At 42.9% G+C, this 23,301-nt stretch overlaps 1 protein-coding gene across 1 annotated transcript in view; it reads right to left on the bottom strand.

The window, feature by feature from the left end:
* Positions 1-23,301, bottom strand: part of LOC139558853 (nuclear factor of activated T-cells, cytoplasmic 1-like) — a 65,831-nt gene that overhangs the window by 4,728 nt on the left and 37,802 nt on the right. Inside the window, exons 8-9 of the mRNA XM_071374362.1 lie at positions 18,625-18,757; positions 11,020-11,628 (exon numbers count right to left, since the gene is read on the bottom strand). Coding sequence (XP_071230463.1) covers positions 11,020-11,628; positions 18,625-18,757 — 742 coding nt within the window. The remainder of the gene's footprint in view (positions 1-11,019; positions 11,629-18,624; positions 18,758-23,301) is intronic.

Genomic DNA, 23,301 nt, shown 5'->3' with positions numbered 1-23,301 from the left:
TTTGCCAGAGAACACCAAGATTGGCAAATTCGCCACTGGCACCCTGTGCTCTTCACAGATGAAAGCAGGTTCACACTGAGCACATGTGACAGACGTGACAGAGTCTGGAGACGCCATGGAAAACGTTCTGCTGCCTGCAACATCCTCCAGCATGACCGGTTTGGCGGTGGGTCAGTCATGGTGTGGGGTGGCATTTCTTTGGGGGGCCGCACAGCCCTCCATGTGCTCGCCAGAGGTAGCCTGACTGCCATTAGGTACCGAGATGAGATCCTCAGACCCCTTGTGAGATCATATGCTGGTGCGGTTGGCCCTGGGTTCCTCCTAATGCAAGACAATGCTAGACCTCATGTGGCTGGAGTGTGTCAGCAGTTCCTGCAAGAGGAAGGCAGTGATGCTATGGACTGGCCCGCCCGTTCCCCAGACCTGAATCCAATTGAGCACATCTGGGACATCATGTCTCGCTCCATCCACCAACGCCACGTTGCACCACAGACTGTCCAGGAGTTGGCGGATGCTTTAGTCCAGGTCTGGGAGGAGATCCTTCAGGAGACCATCCGCCACCTCATCAGGAGCATGCCCAGGCGTTGTAGGGAGGTCATACAGGCACGTGGAGGCCACACACACTACTGAGCCTCATTTTGACTTGTTTTAAGGACATTACATCAAAGTTGGACCAGCCTGTAGTGTGGTTTTCCACTTTAATTTTGAGTGTGACTCCAAATCCAGACCTCCATGGGTTGATAAATTTGATTTCCATTGATAATTTTTGTGTGATTTTGTTGTCAGCAAAATTCAACTATGTAAAGAAAAAAGTATTTAATAAGAATATTTCATTCATTCAGATCTAGGATGTGTTATTTTAGTGTTCCCTTTATTTTTTTGAGCAGTGTATATCATGACATTTTCTGATACATACAAGGTGCATAGTTTACTTTCAGCATAATCTTAAATTGAGAGCACCACATTAAGTTTCTTAGTCTTTGTCAGCAAGAAAGGTGCATCTGTGTGATGATCATGCTGTTTAATGATATGCCACACCTATCAGGTGGATGGATTATCTTGGCAAAGGAGAAATGCTCACTTACACGGATGTAAACAAATTTGTTCACAACATTTGGGAGAAATAAGCTTTTTGGGCGTATGGAAAATTTATCGGATTTTGTATTTCAGCTCATGAAAAATGTGACTAACACATTACTTGTTGCATTTATATTTTTGTTCAGTGTAGAAAGAAAGTTGATTAAATCTGTAAAAACACATTGACAGAAGTTTACATGAATCAAAATGTAGGATTGATTATTTAAGAGTAAGTGTTGAGTTTAACACCAACTATATTGGTGGAAGACTCTACAGCGCTGTAGCAAGTACAATGTCCCCTTCTCTGAATCAGTGCTGTTCATTCTGACTCTGCAAAAGCAGGCTGACCTACTGACTACAAGCAGAAAACATGGTTTACCCCCACTGAGCCCATATTGTTGTCTGTATACTTACGTTGCCATGGACTACATTTCATTCTGTTGCTACATTTCATGTGAGGGATCTAATTAAAAAACGCTAGCCGTTGATCTGTGTATGTTTACGGATGACTCAGGCTCCCCGCCCTCAGCATAACACAAAAAATTGCCTCCCGTACCAAACATCAGTAGCATGTGGATCTGCTTACTTTGATGATGTTCAATACAGAATCTGGCGATAGAGACATTTAGAAAAACGATGTGTTGTCCAAACACCCCAGATGGGAATTTGTGTGAATGGCAAGGACGGCTATTGAAGGAATGGTGCAAAACGATGACTCTGCATGGCTAGAGAAACTAAGTCAGTCACTCTATTCACAATTTGTCACACCTGCTCCCGCTCTCCCTCTCTGGAGCTCGAGGGTGCGCCAGGCTGCCTTTCATTACGCACGGCTGTCACCATCATTACGCGCATCAGCGATCATTGGACTCAACTGGACTCCTTCACGTTTGGATTATTTTGGTTATTAAGTGTTCACTCCCTGTACCTGCTTCTCGTCTCCAGTGTCGATCCTTACAGAATGCTGACACCACTATACGAAGCATCAGGGAGGTTTTTGTTTTTTGTTTTGTTGGTGACATCGGGTCCGTGCTGCTGCCGCAAATGGTGCCTTAGCTGGCTCACCGGGCTCTCACGCCTTAGCTGGCTCGAGAGGTTTCCTTTACCCGGTTGGGTCGGCAGGCTCCCATCCCCCGTCATGCCTTAGCCGGCTCGTCAGGCTACTACGCCTCAGTCGAGCTCCCACGCCTCAACGGGATCGTCAGGCTTTCACGCCTCAACGGGATCGTCAGGCTTTCACGCCTCAGCGGTATCGTCAGGCTCCCACGCCTCAGTCAGATCGCCTGGCTCCCACGCCCCAGCCGGCTTGTCCAGCGCCCATGCCTTGGACGGCCCATCATGCTCGCCCAGGCGCCCCCGGGAGGGGGGGGGGTTACTGTCACGCCTGTTCCCGCTCTCCCTCCTTGGGGCTCGAGGGCACCAGGCTGCCTTTCATTACGCACACCTGTCGCCATCATTATGCGCATCAGCGCTCATTGTACTCACCTGGACTCATTCACGTTTTGATTGCCTTCCCTATATCTTTCTGTTTCCTCTGTTTCATCCCCGTGTCAGCATTATTGTCGTTTCGACTGGGGACTGGGGACCGTCGCTGGAGGCTCCGTGCCCTGGATATTTCACTGTAGGCTCCGGGCCATGGATCATCACTGGAGGCTTCGTGCCATGGATCATCACTACAGGCTCCGGGACATGGATCATCACTGGAGGCTTCGTGCCATGGATCATCACTACAGGCTCCGGGCCATGGATCATCACTGGAGGCTTCGTGCCATGGATCATCACTACAGGCTCCGGGACATGGATCATCACTGGAGGCTTCGTGCCATGGATCATCACTACGGGCTCCGGGCCATGGATCATCACTGGAGGTTTCATGCCATGGATCATCACTAGAGGCTTCGTACGTGGAGCCGGAACAGGTCTCACCGGACTGAGGAGACGTACTGGAAGCCTGGTGACCATACCAGGCCAACAGAGATAAAACACCTAGATAGGAACACCCCCCTAGTCACACCCCGACCTAACCAAAAGAGAATAAAAAGGCTCTCTATGGTCAGTGCGTGACATACACTTAGGTTGGAGTCATTAAAACTCGTTGTTCAACCACTCCACAAATGTCTTGTTAACAAACTATAGTTTTGGCAAGTCGGTTAGGACATCTCCTTTGTGCATGACACAAGTCATTTTCCCAACAATTGTTTACAGACAGATCATCATCATGTATGACAAATCCAGTGGGTCAGACGTTTACATACCCTAAGTTGACAGCTTGAAAATTCCAGAAAATGATGTCATGGCATTAGAAGCTTCTGATAGGCTAACTGACAACATTTGAGTCAATTGGAGGTGTACCTGTGGATGTATTTCAAGGCCGACCTTCACACTCAGTGCCTCTGATTGACATCATGGGAAAATCAAAAGAAATCGGCAAAGACCTCCAAAAACAAATTGTAGACCACCACAAGTCTGGTTCATCCTTGGGAGCAAATTCCAAACGCCTGAAGATACCACGTTCATCTGTACAAACAATAGTACGCAAGTATAAACACCATGGGACCACGCAGCCATCATACCGCTCAGGAAAGAGGCGCGTTCTGTCTCCTAGAGATGAACGTTCTTGGTGCGAAAAGTGCAAATCAATCCCAGAACAGCAGCAAAGGACCTTGTGAAGATGCTGGAGGAAACAGGTACAAAAGTATCTATATCCACAGTAAAATGAGTCCTATCGATATAGGACTCATTTTACTGTGGATATAGATACTTTTGTAATAACCGACATAACCTGAAAGGCCACTCAGCCACTGCTCCACTGCTCCAAAACCGCCATAAAAAAAGCCAGACTACGGTTTGCAACTGCACATGAGGACAAAGATCGTACTTTTTGGAGTAATGTCCTCTGGTCTGATCAAACAAAAATAGAACTGTTTGGCCATAATGACCATCGTTATGTTTGGAGGAAAAAGGGGGATGCTTGCAAGCCAAAGAACACCATTCCAACCGTGAAGCACGGGGGTGGCAGCATCAGGTTGTGGGGGTGCTTTGCTGCAGGAGGGACTGGTGCACTTCACAAAATAGATAGCATCATGACAATGAAAATTATGCGGATACATTGAAGCAACATCTCAAGACATAATTCAGGAAGTTAAAGCTTGGTCGCAAATGGGTCTTCCAAATGAACAATGACCCCAAGCATACTTCCAATGTTGTGGCAAAATGGCTTAAGGACAAAAAAGTCAAAGGTATTGGAGTGGCCATCACACAGCCCTGACCTCAATCCTATCGAACATTTGTGGGAAGAACTGAAAAAGCGTGTGGGAGCAAGGCATACAAACCTGACTCAGTTACACATGCTCTGTCAGGAGGAATGGGCACAAATTCACCCAACTTATTGTGGCAATGCTACCAAATACTAATTGAGTGTATGTATACTTCTGACCCACTGGGAATGTGATGAAAGAAAAAAAAGCATAAATGAGTCACTCTCTCTACTATTATTCTGACTTTTCAAATTCTTTAAATAAAGTGGTGAGCGTAACTGACCTAAGACAGGGAATTTTTACTAGGTTTATTTGTCAGGAATTGTTAAAAACTGAGTTTAAATGTATTTGGCTAAGGTGTATGTAAACTTCAACTGTATATATACAGTGAGGCAAAAAAGTATTTAGTCAGCCACCAATTGTGCAAGTTCTCCCACTTAAAAAGATGAGAGAGGCCTGTAATGTTTATCATAGGTACACTTCAACTATGACAGACAAAATTAGAAGAAAAAAATCCAGAAAATCACATTGTAGGAATTTTAATGAATTTATTTGCAAATTATGGTGGAAAATAAGTATTTGGTCACCTACAAACAAGCAAGATTTCTGGCTCTCACAGACCTGTAACTTCTTCTTTAAGAGGCTCCTCCTGTCCTCCACTCGTTACCTGTATTAACTGGCACCTGTTTGAACTTGTTATCAGTATAAAAGACACCTGTCCACACACACTCAAATAGTCACACTCCAACCACTCCACTATGGCCAAGACCAAAGAGCTGTCAAAGGACACCAGAAACAAAATTGTAGACCTGTACCAGGCTGGGAAGACTGAATCTGCAATAGGTAAGCAGCTTGGTTTGAAGAAATCAACTGTGGGAGCAATTATTAGGAAATGGAAGACATACAAGACCACTGATAATCTCCCTCGATCTGGGGCTCCACGCAAGATCTCACCCCGTGGGGTCAACAATGATCACAAGGAACGGTGAGCAAAAATCCCAGAACCACACGGGGGGACCTAGTGAATGACCTGCAGAGAGCTGGGACCAAAGTAACAAAGCCTACCATCAGTAACACACTACGCCGCCAGGGACTCAAATCCTGCAGTGCACAGCACGTGTCCCCCTGCTTAAGCCAGTACATGTCCAGGCCTGTCTGAAGTTTGCTAGATGAGCATTTGGATGATCCAGAAGAAGATTGGGAGAATGTCATATGGTCAGATGAAACCAAAATAGAGCTTTGAGGACTAACTCCACTCGCAATGTCTGGAGGAAGAAGTATGAGTACAATCCAAAGAACACCATACCTACTGTGAAGCATGGGGGTGGAAACATCATGCTTTGGGGCTGTTTTTCTGCAAAGGGACCAGGACGACTGATCCGTGTAAAGGACAGAATGAATGGGGCCATGTATCGTGAGATTTTGAGTGAAAACCTCCTTCCATCAGCAAGGGCATTGAAGATGAAACGTGGCTGGGTCTTTCAGCATGACAATGATCCCAAACACACCGCCCGGGCAACGAAGGAGTGGCTTCGTAAGAAGCATTTCAAGGTCCTGGAGTGGCCTAGCCAGTCTCCAGATCTCAACCCCATAGAAAATCTTTGGAGGGAGTTGAAAGTCCGTGTTGCCCAGCAACAGCCCCAAAACTTGCACAATTGGTGGCTGACTAAATACTTTTTTGCCCCACTGTATATACAGTGGGGAGAACAAGGATTTGATACACTGCCGATTTTGCAGGTTTTCCTACTTACAAAGCATGTAGAGGTCTGTAATTTTTATCATAGGTACACTTCAACTGTGAGAGACGGAATCTAAAACAAAAATCCAGAAAATCATATTGTAGGATTTTTTATGAATTTATTTGCATTTTATTGCATGACATAAGTATTTGATCACCTACCAACCAGTAAGAATTCCGGCTCTCACAGACTTGTTAGATTTTCTTTAAGAAGCCCTCCTGTTCTCCACTCATTACCTGTATTAACTGCACCTGTTTGAACTCGTTACCTGTATAAAAGACACCTGTACACACACTCAATCAAACAGACTACAACCTCTCCACAATGGCCAAGACCAGAGAGCTGTGTAAGGACATCAGGGATAAAATTGTAGACCTGCACAAGGCTGGGATGGGCTACAAGACAATAGGCAAGCAGCTTGGTGAGAAGGCAACAACTGTTGGCGCAATTATTAGAAAATGGAAGAAGTTCAAGATGACGGTCAATCACCCTCGGTCTGGGGCTCCATGCAAGATCTCACCTCGTGGGGCATCAATGATCATGAGGAAGGTGAGGGATCAGCCCAGAACTACACGGCATGTCCTGGTCAATGACCTGAAGAGAGCTGGGACCACAGTCTCAAAGAAAACCATTAGTAACACATTACGCCGTCATGGATTAAAATCCTGCAGCGCACGCAAGGTCCCCCTGCTCAAGCCAGCGCATGTCCAGGCCCGTCTGAAGTTTGCCAATGACCATCTGGATGATCCAGAGGAGGAATGGGAGAAAGGTCATGTGGTCTGATGAGACAAAAATAGAGCTTTTTGGTCTAAACTCCACCCGCCGTGTTTGAAGGAAGAAGAAGGATGAGTACAACCCCAAGAACACCATTCCAACCGTGAAGCATGGAGGTGGAAACATCATTCTTTGGGGATGCTTTTCTGCAAATGGGACAGGACGACTGCACCGTATTGAGGGGAGGATGGATGGGGCCATGTATCGCGAGATCTTGGCCAACAACCTCCTTCCCTCAGTAAGAGCATTGAAGTTGGGTCGTGGCTGGGTCTTCCAGCATGACAACGACCCGAAACACACAGCCAGGGCAACTAAGGAGTGGCTCCGTAAGAAGCTTCTCAAGGTCCCGGAGTGGCCTAGCCAGTCTCCAGACCTGAACCCAATAGAAAATCTTTGGAGGGAGCTGAAAGTCCGTATTGCCCAGCGACAGCCCCGAAACCTGAAGGATCTGGAGAAGGTCTGTAGGGCCAAAATCCCTGCTGCAGTGTGTGCAAACCCGGTCAAGAACTACAGGAAACGTATGCTCTCTGTAATTGCAAACAAAGGTTTCTGTACCAAATATAAAGTTCTGCTTTTCTGATGTATCAAATACTTATGTCATGCAATAAAATGCAAATTAATTACTTAAAAATCATACAATGTGATTTTCTGGATTTTTGTTTTAGATTCCGTAGAGACCTCTACATGCTTTGTAAGTAGGAAAACCTGCAAAATCGGCAGTGTATCAAATACTTGTTCTCCCCACTGTATAAACACACACACACTACCAGTCAAATGTTTTAGAACACCTACTCATTCAAGGGTTTTTCTTTATTTTTACTATTTTCTATATTGTAGAATAATAGTGAAGACATCAAAACTATGAAATAACACATATGGAATCATGTGGTAACCAAAAAAGTGTTAAGCAAATCCAAATATATTTTATATTTGAGATTCTTCAAATAGCCACCTTTTTGCCTTGATGACAGCTTTGCACACTCTTGGCATTCTCTCAACCAGCTTCACCTGGAATGCTTTTCCAAAAGTCTTGAAGGAGTTTCCACATATGCTGAGCAGTTGTTGGCTGCTTTTCCTTCACTCTGCGGTGTGACTCATCCCCATCCATCACAATTTGGTTGAGGTCGGGGGATTGTGGAGGCCAGGTCATCTGATGCAGCACTCCATCACTCTCCTTCTGGGTCAAAAAGACCTTACACAGCCTGGAGGTGTTTTGGGTCACTGTCCTGTTGAAAAACAAAGAATAGTCCCACTAAGCCCAAACCAGATTGGATGGCGTACCGCTGCACAATGCTGTGGTTGCCATGCTGGTTAGGTGTGCCTTGAATTCTAAATAAATAACAGATAGTGTCACCAGCAAAACACCCCCACACCTCTTCCTCCATGCTTTACAGTGGGAAATACACAAGCAGAGATCTGTTCAACCACAACGAGTCTCACAAAGACATGGGGGTTGGAACCAAAAATCTCCAATTGCTCATGTTTCATGGCCCAAGCAAGTCTCTTCTTATTGGTGTCCTTTAGTAGTGGTTTCTTTGCAGCAATTCGAACATGAAGGCCTGATTCACACAGTCTCCTCTGAACAGTTGATGTTGAGATGTGTCTGTTACTTGAACTCTGTGAAGCATTTATTTAGGCTGCAATTTCTGAGGCAGGTAATTCTAATGAACTTATCCTCTGCAGCAGAAGTATGTCTGGGTCTTCCTTTCCTGTGACGGTCCTCATGAGAGCCAGTTTCATCATGGTTTTTGCGACTGCGCTTGAAGAAACTTTCAAATTTATTGAAATTTTCTGCATTGACTGACCTTCATGTCTTAAAGTAATGATGGACTTGAACTATTCTTGCCTTAATGATGGCACTTGGTCATTTCACTAAATTGGACTAATTTTTGTATGCTGTTCTTGCCTTGTCAATACATAACTGACTTGGCTCAAAATGATTTACCAATGATAGAGGTCCATAAATTAACTTTTAAGAAGGCACACCTGTTAATTGAAATGCATTCCACTATCTCATGAAGCTGGTTGAGAGAATGCCAAGAGTGTGCAAAGCAGTCATCAAGGCAAAAGGTGGCTATTTGAAGAATCTCAAACATAAAATATATTTTGATTTGTTTAACACTTTTTTGGTGATTCCATATGGGTTATTTCATAGTGTTGATGTCTTTTAAAAATAAAGAAAAACCCTTGAATGAGTAGGTGTTCTAAAACTTTTGTCTGGTAGTGTATAGATATTTTTTTTCCTGAAGGAACGCAGTACGGTATTAAACTTACTCTTGAAAGTTGTAATAGTTAGAACGCACAAGGTTCAATTTCGAAATTGGGTAGTGCATCATCAATTCCTCTTGTCATGTTAGTCATTGCATACCTTAGAGAGCTCTTTATAATCTGTCAGAAATGTCCAGATCAGCAAGCCCATATCAGCTAACTTTTATTTTTATAAAATGTTTTAATAAAATGTAGCCCATAGATTTAGCTGTATTAGACATTAGACATAGCTAAATGTATAGAATGGCAGAAAATGTTTTGTAAAACTGCACGATTTTCTTTGAACCCCATCACAAAATGTGTATAATTACAGGAAATAAACTTTAAACCTGCAAAATTCTCTCCACCAACAAAAGGGGTGTGAACAGTTTGTGTCATGAACAATGCTTGTGCCCATAGAAATAGACGTGTGTGCGTGAGATGTTCCCCAATGCTGGATGGGGGGCCCAAGTAAAACATTTGAGAACCCATGCTTTAATCTACTGTATCTCACCATTTTAAAATAATACAAATCCAGGAAGCATGACTTCAGCAGCCAACTCTAATGAGAATTTTCACAAATCAAATTTCCTGTTAGTGCTGAATCAAATAAGTTACTAGCCCATGGACAGTAGGATTCTCTGCACAAAATAAAACGCTTTCTATTTGTTTATGTGGGCTTCAACATGTATGGTCGACAATGAATTAACATAACACCACACCTGAGTGAGTCTATAAAATACAAATCCACATGTAACCGTGCCAAAAACATTTGCTGAAGTGAGAAGCCACATTTGATTGGAACGCCTAGTGTTTCTAAAAATCCTATTTGCCAAAATACACTGTGTAATTGGGAGGCCTTTCTCCTCAGAAACTCACATCCTGTTCTCACATCCTGTCCAAGTATACCACTCCTGGTCCAAATCCACCATTGCTCACTAAGTATACAAGAGAAGCACAAGTCCTGATAAATGTGGTTAGTGATGACATGATTATTAGATGAGCAATGTAAATAACCTACCACAGCATGAGCTCTGCTGCTCGATTTTCCCCAGACAGACAGAGCAGGCTAACAGAGCTTCAGTCAGTGTGTTATTTACCCAGACTGTTAGCAGGAAGGGGACCATGAGAATGGTTGGACCGTAGCGCCAGCATAATAACCAATCCACCAGGGCCAGGAAGCCCCAGCCCAACATTTGAGCTCAGTTCAGTGGGGGGTGGGGTCTGGTCAAAGAACTCTAATTTCACTGCTGCTGATAGCTGCTGGTTAGCAACTCCACATCTCCAGCTCTGAAGGATGGTTTCCTCCAAGTGATTGATATTGGGACAGGCAGCACTGTTGTCTAGCTAACCCCAGGGAAGAGAATGTATTCCATGTATTTCAAATCAGCAGCACACAGCCCAGAACCCTTAGAGATGGTGAATGCTGGAATCCTAGACCAGTGAGATCATAATTCTGGGTTTCTAAAAATCCCCAGCTTGCAGTCTACTTGGGAGGAATAAAAGAGGTAGAGGAGGAGAGATGTTTATTTTATCAGGGCTTTTAAAAGGCCTGGCCATTATTCATGGGGTTCAAAGTACAATATTTCCATCACAGACCTACCAGGGTTCTATGATTTAACTGTAAATGCCTGTTCTAGTCAGCTGATAGCAGTGGGAGGACAAGGACCAGAGGGTGTTAATCATAAAAGCCTTTCTCACCAAGTTCATGAGAAGGCAATTGCTGTAAATAGTAAAAGAGAGTAGAATAACATAGTATTGTATATCAAGTGTGCATTTAGGTAACTTCTAAGCACCTGGCTTTACAAGAAATAATTTACCATATGACAAGAATATGACTTACTGTATGTTTCAATAGTGGCTTTGATTGTCACAGTGATCCACAATGCAATAGGATCATCTGGAGAGGTGTATGATTAATAACTCACCATCATCTAGGTACATCTGGTCCAGTTCCTGTGGCTCCTGTTTGATGTTGATAGCCAGCGTGGGGCTCGACGAGCGGCCGCCTCTCTCTGGCACTTTGGGTAGCTGTTCGGTCACTGGGCTAGAGCTGCTACTGATGGGCTGGGGCGGCGTCAGGCAGTGGGTGGGGGAGAATGGGGCTTCTGGGCCGCTGGTGCCAGGGGTAGAGGGCTGCGAGCCTGGGGAGGATGAGGCACTACTGGGTGGGTAGAGGACAGGTTGTGGCTGGTAGCGTCCAGGAGTCTCCTGGATAATGGAGACATGTGGGATCGGAGACTGGGATGGGCCTGCTGACAGGCACTTGGAGAAGGGCGTGGTGGGTGACAGGTCATGCAGTTTGGGACTGGTGCTGGGGGAGGATGAGGAGGACAGTGAGGAAGGCTTCCCTCCCAGTCTCTGTTGGCAAGCGGGGTAGGCACCCCCCATGCACGGCCGGAGTTCTGTGGGTATCATGGAGGTCATCACCTGTGGAGTGTAGTAGGGCTTGGGGTGTAGCGCCAGGCCAGGGCAATGCTTGGGACACACCTGAGGGGGGTCGCAGTCATCATGCGGCTCCATTTTTATCATTGGAACTGAACAAATTAGAAAAAGGAGAGGAAAAGGAGAAAATGTATAAACATGCGGTTCGATCTCCTGTCGAGCGTGAGCGGGTGAGAGAGTGAGCAAGTGTCCGTGAGTGAGTGAGTGAGTGGGTTTGTGGCTAGGATACCCACAGACAAACAAACACTCTCATCAATGAGACTCTGTGTCTGGGCCTAAGCGCTCCCACCCTGCTGAAAATATTTTTACAAGAAAAAAAGGGATGAATCATCACCACAAGAGACTTCCAGCTGGTTCTATAATAAAAAGGCCTATTTTCCTTGGATCTGACCCAAGCACTAGTATCCTGTAAATGTGACCGATCGGCTTGATTCGGTATTATGTATCAAAGTTTGAAATTGTGTTTTTTTACATTGGATAAAAATATAGTCAGAGCTAGAACATTGTATATCATACACTACAGTTGAGGAACAATAGGGAAGTAATTCTGCTTTGAAAGTTAATAAACTTGTAACCTCAATTTTGAAAAAATGGCCTTTGAATGTTTTGGTACACCTATTCAGCATCACTCTTAAGCTTTAACCCTGGCCATCTCTTTAAGGATTCAGATGTGATGACATATACTAAACAACCAAAGATTTCAAGACTAAAGGCTGGTTTACACTACGGCAGTGGCGACCCGTCATTCCGGGCAGGTGGGGCAGAGCCCCAACTGTTTTGAGCCCCACATTTTTGCCAAAAATGGGCTTGCCTGTTTTGCATGTTATTTTGGCATTAACTTCTTTGGGACAAGGGGGCAGTATTGAGTAGCTTGGATAAAAAGGTGGCCAGAGTAAACTGCCTGCTACTCTGTCCTAAAAGCTAGAATATGCATATAATTAGTAGATTTTGATATAAAACACTCTGAAGTTTCTAAAACTGTTTGCATGATGTCTGTGAGCATAACATAACTGATATGACAGGCAAAAACCTGAGAAGAAATCCAACCAGGAAGTGGGAAATCTGAGGTTTGTAGTGTTTCAACTCTTTGCCTATCCAAGATACAGTGGAAATGGGGTCATGTTGCACTTCCTAAGGCTTCCACTAGATGTCAACAGTCTATAGAACCTTTTTTGATGCTTCTACTATAAAGGAGGGGGGAATGAAAGGGAATTGAGTCAGAGGTCTGGCAGAGTGCCACGAGCTGGCCATGCGCATTTACATGAGATGTAGCTTGCGATCTATCGCATTTCTGAAGACAAAGGAATTCTCCGGTTGGAACATTATTGAAGATGTATGATAAAAACATCCTAAAGATTGATTCTATACTTCGTTTGACATTTTTCTACAGACTGTAATATGACTTTTCGTCTGAACTTTCGCCTGGACCTGCCAGTGCGTCGTCAGTTTGGATTGTGTACTAAACGCGCGAACAAAAGGAGGTGCTTGGACATAAATGATGGACTTTATCGAACAAATCAAACATGTATTGTGGAACTGGGATTCCTGGGAGTGCATTCTGATGAAGATCATCAAAGGTAAGTGAATATTTATAATGCTATTTCTGACTTTGTTGACTCCACAACATGGCGGATATCTCTTTGGCTTGCTGGGCTCTGAGTGCTGTACTCAGATTATTGCATGGTGTGCTTTTTCGGTAAAGTTTCTTTGAAGTCTGACACAGTGGTTGCATTAAGGAGAAGTTTGTCTAAAGTTCCATGCATAACACATGTATTTTCATCAACATTTATGATGAGTATTTCTGTAAATTGATGTGGCTCTCTGCAAAATCACCGGATGTTTTGGAAGCAAAACATTACTGAACATAACGCGCCAATGTAAACTGAGATTTTTGGATATAAATATGAACTTTATGGAACAAAACATACATGTATTGTGTAACATGAAGTCCTATGAGTGTCATCTGATGAAGATCATCAAAGGTTATTGATTCATTTTATCTCTATTTATGCTTTTTGTGACTCCTCTCTTTGGCTGGAAAAATGGCTGTGTGTGTGCTTTCGTCGTAAAGCCTTTTTGTAATCTGATACGTTGGCTGGATTCACAACAAGTGTAGCTTTAATTTGGTGTATTGCATGTGTGATTTCATGAAAGTAAAATTTTTATAGTAATTTATTTGAATTTGGCGCTCTGCATTTTCACTGGATGTTGGCCATGGACGCTAGCGTCCCACATATCCCAGAGAGGTTAATACATGTCACATATCAGTTTGCAAACAATGTAAATATATATATATATATCACTGAGTTAATAAAGCCGCATACAAACATCGTCTCTTTTGTTTTTTGAGTAAGGCAGTTCCAAAATACAGGTGTTTCAACCTACCTCAGTGCTTTCTGTGGTGGTAGGGCAAGTCAGCAGAAAATACATAGCATTGGCTCAGTGTGATTGGCTCAGTGTTCTGTCACTCATGGGGACACTACATCACCGCAAAGTTTAAGGGTAGAGCTTGAAAATTCAAACCCCTTGGGTGCTGCCATAGATATACAATAGAAGTGCCCATCCAAGAAGGCTCAAGGTCATTGGTCACAGATAAATTACGTCAAATCACAGTAGCTACCGTTATATCTACGGTAGCTCATACTTTCTAAATCTCAGCTAGCAGTCGTCATTATGAATCAAGTTGACAATCTACTGGCAAATCCTTGTTAATCCTTGTCATATGAAGAGACATAATGAAGAGAAATTATAGATAAAACGTATTGGTGCTCATACAAAAACATTACACAAGTTGGAAATCGCAAATTCAACAATGACTGATTTGGAAGGAATCAGTGGCGAACTGCAAGCTTTGCAAAGCAATTATTAACATGCTATTCAGTAGAGAGGCTGTGTGGTCACAAGTCTAAGATTAAGGGTCTCTTTTCCTAGTTTAAAATTATTAGCATTCAACATTGGCCATGCTGTCAATGAGCATGATTTGTGCCGCGCTCAAAACAACTGTTAACTCGGAACTACAAAATCTGACTTTAGTGAGTTCAAGACAACTGGGAACTCTTGCCTCTTTCTAGAGATACGACCTGAAGATCACTGACATCATCATGATTCAACCTTTTTTCAGTTGTCTTGAAAGCACCATAAATCCAGAGAATGCCAGACTTTGATGACAAAGTTTGCCCACGAAGGACCGCCGCGCCACCTTTAAGTGAGCAAAGCACAACAAGGTAAGTTCAAAAAGGTATTGTATGCTGCTGCATAAATGATGTAATATGCCAGGGAGATATGTATACTGTAGCTAAGAAAGTAATAATAAGTGTATGTTGTGTAGTAAGCTGTTAGTAGCTGACCCTAATAATTTGGTCTATTTTCACCTCTTAATTTCGCCTACTGTTCTGATTTGGTGGTGCACATGTTTTTGAGAAATGTAATAATTTTGTATTGTAAGAGCTTTCATCGTCTGCTTATATGTCCCCTTTATTTATCCTGCGGTTCTGAATTGGTGTACAGGTAGAACACTGTAAGAACGGCCCATGTTCTGAATTCTGTCTCTGTACAATTCAAAAGTGCCGAATAAATAGTTAATGACTACGTCTGTCCTAGCTCGCTCATTAACGTCTTAATCGAAATTACGAATTTCCACTTATCCGCTTGTCATCCTCTTATGCCAAAGTTTGTACATCTCAAATGTCAGTAGAAACCACATTTGTTTAAGCAAGTCAGCCATATTAGCTATGTTTTTTGAAAAGGCAGTAAACAAGACTGAATGAACAGTTTCGCTGCCAGACAAGGCTCTGCTGATAGCCAGGTGTAGCAGTGGTATAGTGCAATCAATGTATTGTTTAGTGTTGTGTAGTGACTTTGCTGGTATGCATCCCACATTTAAAAATATTTGCCGCAGCGAGATTTACATGCTAAAATCACCACAGACTACGGGTGTGTTCGTAAATTTAATCTGAAGTGTCAGAGTGTGCTCTGGGCATTCGTATCACAGCATTGTCATATTGTCCGTTTGTAAATTCAGAGCATTTCGCTGTCGGAGCACTCAGAGTGCACACTGGACGCCTTGGCTGAGGAGTAGGGTTAATCTGAGCATTCTGTCCTAACAACAGCAGTCAATCACCCAAGCTAACTGGCTAATGTTGGCTAGCTTGCTAGCTACTTCCAGACACAAATGAGAGAACAGCTCACTCTGACCATTTTACTCGCACTAGCAGAGCTGGTTATGCTGTTTTTATGTTATCCAGAGCATTGGTGACTGCAACTGTGCTGCTGGCAACAATTTAATTATGCTTTTTTCCAACGTTTATTCACACCGGCTATATTCAACGGACGTTGGACATTCGTAAATGTGTCAGTTATTCTGTGCTCTGGCACATTCAGACAAGAGTGCTTTGAAATCAGAGTAGATAGACGTAGCTGGTAAGTTTACTCTGGCTATCAACAGTTGTCCCAGTAACATCATGAACATTCTATTCTATTTTTAAGAGAAGTAGCTAGCTAGCTAGCTAAATACTGAATGGATGGACGCTACTCCCTCTCTGTTACGGATGCCATGGTTGCCATTAGTTTAAAGATGTTTTTTATTTTCTTTAATTTCATGTTTATTTAACCAGGTAGGCCAGTTGAGAAGAAGTTCTCATTTACAACTGCGACCTGTCCAAGATAAAGCAAAGCAGTGCGACAAAAACAACACCACAGAGTTACACATGGGATAAACAAAAGTACAGTCAATAACACAATAGAAAAATCTATACACAGTGTGTGCAAATGGAGAAAGGAGGTAAGGCAATAAATAGGCCAATAGTACCGAAGAAATTTCAATTTAGCAAATTAACACTGGAGTGATAGATGTGCAGATGAGGATGTGCAAGTAGAAATACTGGTGTGCAAACAAGTAAATAAAAACAATATGGGAATGAGGCAGGTAGTTGGATGGGATATTTACAGATGGGCTGTGTACAGCTGCAGCGATTGGTAAGCTGCTCAGATAGCTGATGCTTAAGGTTAGTGAGGGAGATATGTCTCCAACTTCAGCGATTTTTGCAATTCGTTCCAGTCATTGGCAGCAGAGAACTGGAAGGAAAGGCGGCCAAAGATATGTTGCCTTTGGGGATGACCAGTGAGATATACCTGCTGGAGCGCATGCTACAGGTGGGTGTTGTTATGGTGACCAGTGAGCTGAGATAAGGCAGAGCTTTACCTAGCAAAGACTCATAGATGACCTGGAGCCAGTAGGACTGGCGACGCATATGTAGCGAGGGCCAGCCAACGAGAGCATACAGGTCGCAGTGATGGGTGGTATATGGGGTTTTGGTGACAAAACGGATGGCACTGTGATAGACTGCATCCAGTTTGCTGAGTAGAGTGTTGGAGGCGATTTTGTAAATGACATCGCCGAAGTTGAGGATCGATAGGATAGTCAGTTTTACGAGGGTATGTTTGGCAGCGTGAGTGAAGGAGGCTTTGTTGCGAAATAGGAAGCCGATTCTAGATTTAATTTTGGATTGGAGATGCGAGTCTGGAAGGAGAGTCTGGAATGACAGTTTACAGTCTAGCCAGACACCTAGGTATTTGTAGTTGTCCACAAGTCAGAACCGTCCAGAATAGTGATGCTCGTCAGGTAGGTGCGGGCAGCGAACGGTTGAAGAACGCGCATTTAGTTTTACTAGTGTTTAAGAGCAGTTGGAGGCCACAGAAGGAGTGTTGTATGGCTTTGAAGCTCGTTTGGAGGTTTGTTAACACAGTGTCCAAAGAAGGGCCAGATGTGTACAGAAAGGTGTCGTCTGCGTAGAGGTGGATCAAGGAATCACCCGCAGCAAGAGCGACATCATTGATATATACAGAGAAAAGAATCTGGAGACTCTCCATCTCCTTAGCTATCATATTCTAATTCCACTGATTTCATAAACTCAGTCCTCCAGAAAGTGGAGAGCAACACTTATGCAGTTCTACTACGTGATATCTTTCAAAAAAAGCTACACATACTGACCAGCTCAAATAGAAAGAAGCCTGCTACACGGCAGACCAATCTGAACTCATCTCTTGGAATGTCCAGCCCACTCATTATCTCAGCCAATCGGGTTGCTGTCTTTTTCTTTTGCTAAACCAACTAGGCTTGTAATTCAACAATTTCATTCATATTTACAGATGGAATACACGTTTGTTATTAAGGCACATGAAAGTTCACATGTTCCAATTGACATTTCTGCCAACAAAAGCATTTAGATAAAAAAAATAAAAAAAGACATACACCTAGTATCCTGAAACGAGTCACAAATGTGCATTATGAAATATGTTGCTGCTGCAGAAGCTTCATACTGTACCTCACTGAGATCTACAACTTGAAATAAATGACTGCGCTCTCAAAAACACACAAAAAACGGTTTTACTCAATATACTACATAGTGCTGTGCTCCTTCAAACGTGACAGACCACACTGCTTGTTTCGTGAAGAGACTCTAGAGTCTAACCCTTTAAGAGATACTGACCAGGCCCAATGTCACCTCTCTCTCCCCTCTCTGACTCTCACCCGAGGCTGAGGACAATGCTGCACTTTCAGAGGGGACAGAGACTGAGCCACATCAGTGCCCACATACAGGGCTGGGACCGCAGTTAAATCAGAGCTTTGAACCACCCACTGGATGCTAGCTAGCTCCAAGCCGGCTACAATTAGAAGTGTTTTATTTTTATACAATGGAGCTGGTGTGGCTTTTTCATTTAGTCTGGCAACAGGTTGGCTAGTCAAATAACACAGCGTTCCCATATCCCTTCTCCACCCTGGTGCAGTTCACTCCATGTGTTCTTATAGCTACAGGTATGGAAAAGAATAGATTTTATTGAGGTGCCTTTTTACAATGGGAATAACTCAAACCATCACTTTGTTCCACACTTGAACACCACCAGACAAAGAGGGAATACAGAATGTTTGTGTTCTTTTCTTCAGATGTAAAAATTGGTGCTTAAAGTTGTATTATTGGTCTGGGATATGAAAGGACAAGGATAGACAAAAAGAGGAGTAGGGGATAGGGTGATGGTAGAGAGACACAGAGAGAGAGAGACGGAGACAGAGGGAATGAAAGAGAGTTTACCATTGGCAGGCACATAGGTGAATCCCTGGTGCTGGCTCCTTTTCCTCTTGCCATTGCACACATAGAAGTTCACCTGAACAGGACTGGATATCCTCTGGTTCCGATAAGGAGGGATTTCAATGCGAAGAGATGTCTGCAATGCAAAGTCAAAGGCAATGCCATCCATAGTGAGACACAACCGAGACCCATATACAGGCACAGAGATGCAAACAGAGACTGTTAGTTACGCATACATTCAGACACACAAAAATGATCAGATATTTTAAAAGATGTATTTTGCGAACCAAGGACACATCTGAGATGTGTCACAGGTTTGCCATCAGGTGTCTGTCTTTAACTCATGCTTTTATTGTGTTGGCACAACAGCCATTTTATTCTGCACTGTCATTTTATATCCCATTCATGGAGTGCATGTGATACTCCAGTCCAGATGGGGAATACAGTGGCAGCCCGTACGTGAGGTAAGCTTAGACAGTAAACCACGGTTGTTTTTATGGTGAGTAACTATAAATTCATCCAGGGAGTATCCAGATGTTTCATTTCCCCCAGCACTGCTCCCTGCTGTCTACGAAGTGAATGCAGGCCAGAACTGAACGTGTGTGATCGGGTTCAGCTCAGTCTGTGACGAGACAACAGTGCTACGCTGCATGGAGTTTTACAGACCTGGGTTCAAATACTATTTGGAATCATTAAAATACTTGTAGTGTTTGCTTTAACCTACCTGGAGTGCCTAATGGGTGGGACTGGTGCTGGTGCAGTTTTGAGACAATTTTATTGGATCCATTGCACCAGGAAAGCTCAGTCAAGCCCAGCTCAAGTATTTGAAATGAATTTGAATAGAATTTGAACCCATGTCTGGAGTTTAACTCAATCTATTGCAGACTGATGGAGGTGCTGAGCAGTAGCCAGACTGGAAGTTATTTATTCTTGGCATTAGGCTTTGGAGGAAGGCTGGGCCTGACAGGTTCAGGTGAGGCCTGACACACTTTATATTAAATCAGTACAGCCGTAAACTAAAGTAAAGCCAGATGAAGCACTTCTGTTGCATAGCATGATCCGGCTTCACTCCGCTCTAGCCTGGTCCACCCTGATAATACATCAGAGGACTAGTTAATGAAAAAGGGTCAAAATAGAGTTTACTGTTTTAATCTATCATACTTTCAGTCGTGAACTGTGTCTGGGAAGCTAGGGACCGTGGACAACATTTATTTCATAGTGAGGGTGGGAAACAATAAGAACGTTAGCAGGGAGGTAGTTATTGAGAGAAACAAAAACATACACATTAATTCATAATATTTTCATTCACATTCCTACCAGATTGCTATTGCGCTACAACCACTACTTTTCTGTTTGTCAAAAAACTTTTGAGTTAATCGGCAATGACATCTTCAATTGCACACCTTATACCTAATTTGAGTAACTCCCGTCACAAAAGAAAATTGTCTATATGACTAACCCTAGACTAAACAGTGACATAGCCGAGATGGAGAAGTTAAAATAGGCCTGATCATACAATTATTCACAAGTAACACGTCTAAATTATGGTTTATTCCCTTAGGGGAAGGCAGGACATTGACTGATGCGGTGACGTGTTTAAAATTCCTCAGTGCTGAATGTGCCGTTTCGTAGCTTTGTAGCACAATAGGCAGAGGTTAAACCTGGCCAAGGGTCTGTCGGTGTTTAGAATGGGACTGATCCAGCATTCTGGCCTGTAAAGAAAGACCCTTGTTTATTTGAGATTCACACAGATTTGTCCCAACAGCAACAGTGAGCGTGTGCCCTACTGAAAAAAACTGCATAAACCAGCATAGGCTGGTGACAAGACTTCACTGTGTTTTCTCTGGTGACCAGCCTTCATTATGTTTTCGCTGGAGACCAGCCTTCACCTGCAAAACCAGCATCAAGTCACATAATTATTATTCTTTCCTTTATTTAACGGAGTCACCATTTTCAGAAGGGAGCCCTGCCCGATACAATTCACAAGATAACATCAAATCTAAATCAGATATAGTGCAAAAACAAACTAACATATAGCACAACACTGGCTTGCAAAGTGATGGCTAATTCCTATTTGAATCAAACCTGAGTGGAAATATTCAACAATTGGAACATTTATTCACCGACAATCTACAATCAGAATGACTACTCTTCTTCTGTGGGTTTTATGGTGGACAACAACCCCAAAAGGTGTATTGCCACCACCAACTGGATGGGTTGAAAAAACAAAACAAGGTAAAAAGAAAATCCATACGTGATAGGGAAACTAACTTAATCCACCCAAATAAAAATTGTACATTGAAAAAACCAAACCTAAACTCACACTTCTTCCTTCTTTCAAATCTCCATATCTCCCTTCTCAGGCTCCAGGGCCTGAGAGGGTGGTATGACTTGTGACAATATTCCATGTAACTCCTCCGCTGAGAAATCTTTCAGTCCCAGGAACCGCTCCACCCGATCCACAATGATATCCATCTTCCTGGACCTTCTCTCCACCTTGGCAGTGCCATCAATCAGTATAGCTATAAAGGCCACAAAGTCCACCTTCTTAACCTTTAAAATGTCTCGGCTTCTCCCTTCTGCAAACACTTGAAACATGATCAAAAACTTTACAATGATCACACTGTATTGGTCTTAGGATAAATGCTCTGAATCTGTAATTTATATACCCCAACTGCACTTGAGTAGGGAGAGACTCCATATCAAAAAACAAAAAAACAGATAGACTTTTCTTCATTCACCACATTCACTTTTTCTTCATTCACCACACGATTCATCCAACTTGCATCAATCACTCCAGGAATATTTTTCATTTCTTCAACATCAACTTCCCACGAGATGCCAGATATAATTCCCTTGACGGGTGCTCTGTTTCAAAGAGACACACACAACACTTCAAACGTATCGAATCGAGTGAGACGCAACACACGTTCCTTCGGATCCGCAGAAGCACAAAATATCTAAACAAGCCCGCCTCTCGTGATCCTCACAGCCTTCACTTTACCCAGCACTCTCTCCACCAGTTTGGATAGCTCAAATGGATTCTTTAGGATTGGTAATCCGATCAGCTGCTCCTCATTAAAAAAAATACTCCTACAAGATACGAAGGGATATTGTACACTACTTTTCTCCGTTTTCCATTCTTTTGGACAATATTCTAATTCACCTTGATTCTACCACCATTAGATTCAGAATCTACTTCATCATCCTCTTCCACCATCTTTCTCCCGACGAGAACAACTGCGCTCAAATTCCTCTAGCGCGTTCAAAGAAACCACTGGCAAGTCGCAATCAGAATGATTGCCAGGGTTAGACAGATAAATTAATGAGACTAGCTAAACCATCTAAACTGGAAAAAACATTTCAGTAACGGATGCAACTAACAGATTGGATTAGTTTAGAAAAATGTATGTTATCTATCTGTTTCTAGCATAAGATATATTAATTGATTAATGAATCAATTAATGTGCATGCCAAAACATAGATATGGACACAAACAATTCTAAAAATCAAACTTCAATAGAGCATGCTGAGAAATACAATAATAATGGGCGTGGTTTTGCAGACCAGTTTGACCAGACCATGCTGGACAAGCATACACTCAGCATACAAAAAAATTCACAAAAATAAAAGGTTCTTGAGGGGTGAGGGTCAGGGGTGAGGGTGATATTTGTAACAATTTTTTATTTGCATTTCAGTAAAGGTTCTTTACTGCTTTGATGGTTGTGAAGAACCATCCTGTGCTTTCCCTCTCCTCTGTGTTTTCCTTTTATACAATAAAATGCTACACTGTTAAAACATTCCTGTATTTTTAGGGTATACTACAGGCTATTGGTTGCAGTGAAAGTATGGAAAACAACAACACATTACTGAATTTGTAAAGCTGAATTCAGGTGTTATTTCTGTAAAAGGCAGTATGCTGCTGAATGCTGGTTACTTGAAACTATACCTCATTTAGGATTTGAATTCACAACCTCTTGGTTGTTAATGTCCTGAATGTCATCCTACGCCACCAGGTCTGTGGGCATGACAGAGATTGGCCACAGATTTAATGGTAAAAATACATTTATACACTGCTAAAAGTTGCCCAGAATCAAGTCAATAATTGTCAGAATATCTGACAACACCAACACCAACATAAAAAATTGCAGTGCTCAGGGACACTTGATGTAAAGCGTTCTTAACTTCTTATGGCTACAGGGGCAGTATTGAGTAGCTTGGATGAAAGGTGCACAGAGGTGCCCATATTAAACGGCCTGCTCCTTAGCCCCAGTTGCTAATATATGCATATTATTATTCATATTGGATAGAAAACACTCTGGAGTTTCTAAAACTGTTTGAATTATGTCTGTGAGTATAACAGAACTCATATGGCAGGCAAAAACCTGAGAAGTTCCACTTCCTGTTTGAAATGTTTCTGAGGTGTCAGATTTTCAACCATGCTCTCAATTGAAATGACAGCGAGATATAGATGAGTTTTCACTTCCTACAGCTTCCACTATATGTCAACAGTCAACAGAACTTTGTCTGATGACTCTAATGTGAAGGGGGGCCGAAGGAGACAGGAATGAGTAATCACTTCCACGAGCTGATCACGCATTCACCATGCGCCTTCACATGAGTAGGACGTCCGTTCCATCGCTCTTCTGAAGTCAATTTAATTTTCCGGTTGGAACGTTA

This window comes from Salvelinus alpinus, chromosome 29, assembly GCF_045679555.1.
Source record: "Salvelinus alpinus chromosome 29, SLU_Salpinus.1, whole genome shotgun sequence".
NCBI lineage: Eukaryota > Metazoa > Chordata > Actinopteri > Salmoniformes > Salmonidae > Salvelinus > Salvelinus alpinus.
The sequence above is the reverse complement of the archived record's forward strand: the minus strand, read 5'-3'. Positions and strand labels throughout refer to the sequence as shown.